Here is a 3,669-nt window from a genome sequence, read left to right as displayed (position 1 = left end):
AGTTTCCAAGAGCTTAAGAAATGATTGACCTTTGCACCAATCTTAGTATTACCTGACCTGAGTGAACCTTTTGTAGTATATTGTGATGCGTGTGGTTCCGGATTAGGTGGAGTACTTATGCAGGATGGAAAGGTAGTAGCATATGCTTCTAGGCAACTGAAGATTCATGAGAGAAACTACCCTACCCATGACCTAGAACTAGCAGCAGTTGTCTTTGTACTTAAGATGTGGAGACATTATTTATATGGATCTAGATTTGAGGTTTTTAGTGACCACAAGAGTCTTAAGTATCTTTTTGATCAGAAGGAGTTGAACATGAGACAACGTAGGTGGATGGAATTTCTTAAAGATTTTGATTTTGAGCTTAAATATCACCCTGGAAAGGCCAATGTAGTGGTTGATGCCTTGAGTAGGAAGACTTTGAGTGTGTCCGCTTTAATGGTTAAGCATAGTGAGTTGTTGGGACAATTTAGAGACCTTAGTTTAGTTTGTGAAGTGACACCAGAAAGTATTAAATTGGGAATGTTGAAGGTAACTAGTGGACTATTGGAAGAGATTGAAAAGAGTCAGAAGTTGGATTTGTATCTTTTAGATAAGTTACAGTCGATTGACCAAGGGAGAGAACCTGACTTTAAAATAGGTGTGGATGGAATTTTGAGATTTAAGGAGAGGATTTGTGTTCCCGATGTAGAGGAGTTAAGAAAGATGATCTTAGAGGAAGGACATAGGAGTTGTCTAAGTATTCACCCTGGAGCCACAAAGATGTATAAGGACCTCAAGAAGATATTTTGGTGGCCTAAAATGAAAAGAGATGTTGCTGAATTTGTGTATGCTTGTTTGACTTGCCAAAAATCTAAGGTAGAACATCAAAAACCTTCAGGTTTGATGCAACCTTTGAGCATTCCCGAATGGAAGTGGGATAGCATCTCTATGGACTTTGTGGTAGGCTTACCTCGAACTCCAAAAAGGTACGATAGCATTTGGGTCATTGTGGATAGATTAACTAAGTCTGCTCACTTTATTCCGATAAACATAACTTATTCTATGGAAAGGGTAGCTGAAAAATATATAAAGGAAAATGTGTTAGCTGAAATATATATAAAGGAAATTGTGAAGTTGCATGGAATCCCATCAAGTATAGTCTCGGACAGAGACCCTAGGTTTACCTCTAAGTTTTGGCAAGGTTTACAAAGCGCTTTAGGTACGAATCTGAGGATGAGTTCAGCCTACCACCCACAAACAGATGGTCAAACTGAGCGAACCAATCAATCCCTAGAAGACTTGTTGAGAGCTTGTGTGTTGGAACAAAATGGAAGTTGGGATAGCTTTTTGCCACTTATAGAATTTACCTATAACAATAGTTTCCACTCTAGCATTGGAATGACCCCTTTTGAGGCGTTGTATGGGAGAAGGTCTAGGACCCCTCTGTGTTGGTTTGAGACGGGTGATAACCTTGTCTTAGGACCCGAGATTGTTCAACAGACTACTGACAAAGTAAAAATGATTCAAGAAAAGATGAGAGCATCTCAGAGTAGGCAAAAGAGTTACCATGATAAAAGAAGGAAAAACCTCGAATTTCAAGAAGGTGATCATGTATTTCTGAGAGTTACTCCAACAACTGGGGTTGGTCGGGCATTAAAAATGCGAAAGCTTACACCTCGGTTTATAGGACCTTACCAAATTCTCAAACATGTCGGTAACGTAGCATATCAGATTGTGTTGCCTCCGTCTCTTTCTAATCTCCATAGTGTATTTCATGTGTCTCAACTTCGTAAGTACATTTTCGATCCCTCACACGTGATTGAGTCAGACAAGGTCCAAATAAAAGAGAATCTAAATTTTGAGACCTTACCGCTACGGAAGAGGACCAAAAGACCAAAGGATTAAGGGGTAAGACGATTTCATTGGTTAAGGTTGTCTGGGGAGGTGCTACTGGCGAAAGTGCTACGTGGGAGGTCGAAAGCCAGATGCGCGATTCTTATCTAGAACTGTTCTTGTCAGGTAAATTTCTAGGACGAAATTTTCTTCAACAGGGGGAGAAATGTAACACCCCAATTTCTCATTATCTTATTTTAAATAGTATAACGATACGATACGATACTTTTTTTTTTTTTATGAGTGTTAAGATGTGTTATAATTTCTTTAGGGTGTTTGTGTGTTTGTCTTAGTAATTGATTTAAATTATTAATATTAACGATATTTAACTTACAAAAAAATACATCAAATAAAATAAATATATATATATAAAATAAAATAAAAAACAAGGAGTAAAATTGTGTTGCTACATTAATTTATTACTTTAGCACTAATAGAGTGAGTTATTATTGTTAATAATAATAATAATAATAATAATAATAACAACAACAACAACAACAACAACAACAACAACAACAACAACAACAACAACTTAGGTTGTCATGTAGTATATATATGTATACAGCCTTCCAAAACAACGCAGCCGCATTCCAACTTCAGCAAAAAAAAATTAGGACTTGCAATTCCAAGCCGCATTTCAACTTCAGCTTCCAAATTCAATCACAATTTCATCAAATTCCCATTTGGACCCAATTTCCAATTCCAATCAAATTCCAATCCAATTCCAATTCCAATTTCAATTTCAATTCCAATTCCAATCACAATCAGGTATAATTTTTTTAATTCCACCAATTATATTTTGATAATAACATGGAATTTGACGGTAGAGTAGAATATGCCATACAACTGAAATTGATATCACAAGTGTAGCTTTTGTTATTTGGGAAACCACTAGATATCCCACTTTCCAAAATAATGTCCTCAATTACATGTACCCTTAATAGCACGCCTGTACAATTTGTGCCTTACTTGTAATGTTGCTTTCTTTTAGTTATTGTTAAATTGTTGACCAGAGCGTTTGATTTAATCATTTGTCGTCATTGTCACATTAGACAAATCTGAATGCACATAAGCTGTTTGAACAATTGTCTAACAGTATTTTGGTTTATTGAAATTGTAATATTAAGACAATCTGGTTTCTTAGATTTATATAATGACAACTTAGTCCTTTAAATTGAAAACGTTACTCAATTTTTTAGGCTCTCCGCTATAATATATTTTTGGGTTTCAGTACAAATAGTAGATAATTTATTTATTTATTAATTTAATTATTTATTTATTTATTTAGATTAATTATTTATTGATATTTAGATAATTTATTTAGATAATTTATTTATTTATTTAGATAATTTATTTATTTAGATTACTTACTTATTTAGATAATTTATTTATTTATTTAGATTATTTATTTATTTAGGTAATTTATTTATTTATGTAGATTATTTATTTATTTATTTAGATTATTCATTTATGTATTTATTTATTTATTTTATTATTTAATTAGTATTTATTTATTCATTATTTATTTTATTATTTACTTATTTATTCATTCATTTATTTATTTATTTATTATTTTATTTTATTTATTTATTTACTTATTTATTTGCGTATTTATAAATTATTTTATTATTTATTTATTATTTATTATTTATTTTATTACTTATTTATTCACTTACCTATTTAATTATTTATTATTTATTTTATTATTTATTTATCTATTCAGTTACGTATTTATTTATTTATTTATTTTATTTATTCATTTACTTATTAATGTATTTACTTATTTATTTATTT

The 3,669-nt window shown here is 31.5% G+C and overlaps 1 protein-coding gene and 1 pseudogene across 1 annotated transcript in view; both read left to right on the top strand.

Annotated features, from left to right (window-relative positions):
- Window positions 1-1,061, top strand: part of LOC113786559 (uncharacterized) — an 8,564-nt gene extending 7,503 nt beyond the window's left edge. Inside the window, exons 3-5 of the mRNA XM_073366341.1 lie at window positions 107-261; window positions 385-942; window positions 1,053-1,061. Of these exons, the coding sequence (XP_073222442.1) occupies window positions 107-261; window positions 385-942; window positions 1,053-1,061 (722 nt within the window). The remainder of the gene's footprint in view (window positions 1-106; window positions 262-384; window positions 943-1,052) is intronic.
- A 454-nt stretch (window positions 1,062-1,515) lies between these two features.
- On the top strand, window positions 1,516-2,902 carry LOC140919724 (uncharacterized; annotated as a pseudogene).
- The last annotated feature ends 767 nt before the right edge of the window (window positions 2,903-3,669 follow it).

The sequence above is a fragment of the Cicer arietinum genome, chromosome 3, assembly GCF_000331145.2.
Source record: "Cicer arietinum cultivar CDC Frontier isolate Library 1 chromosome 3, Cicar.CDCFrontier_v2.0, whole genome shotgun sequence".
Classification (NCBI taxonomy): domain Eukaryota; kingdom Viridiplantae; phylum Streptophyta; class Magnoliopsida; order Fabales; family Fabaceae; genus Cicer; species Cicer arietinum.
Note: the sequence above shows the minus strand (reverse complement) of the source record. Positions and strands in the feature narration are given on the sequence as shown.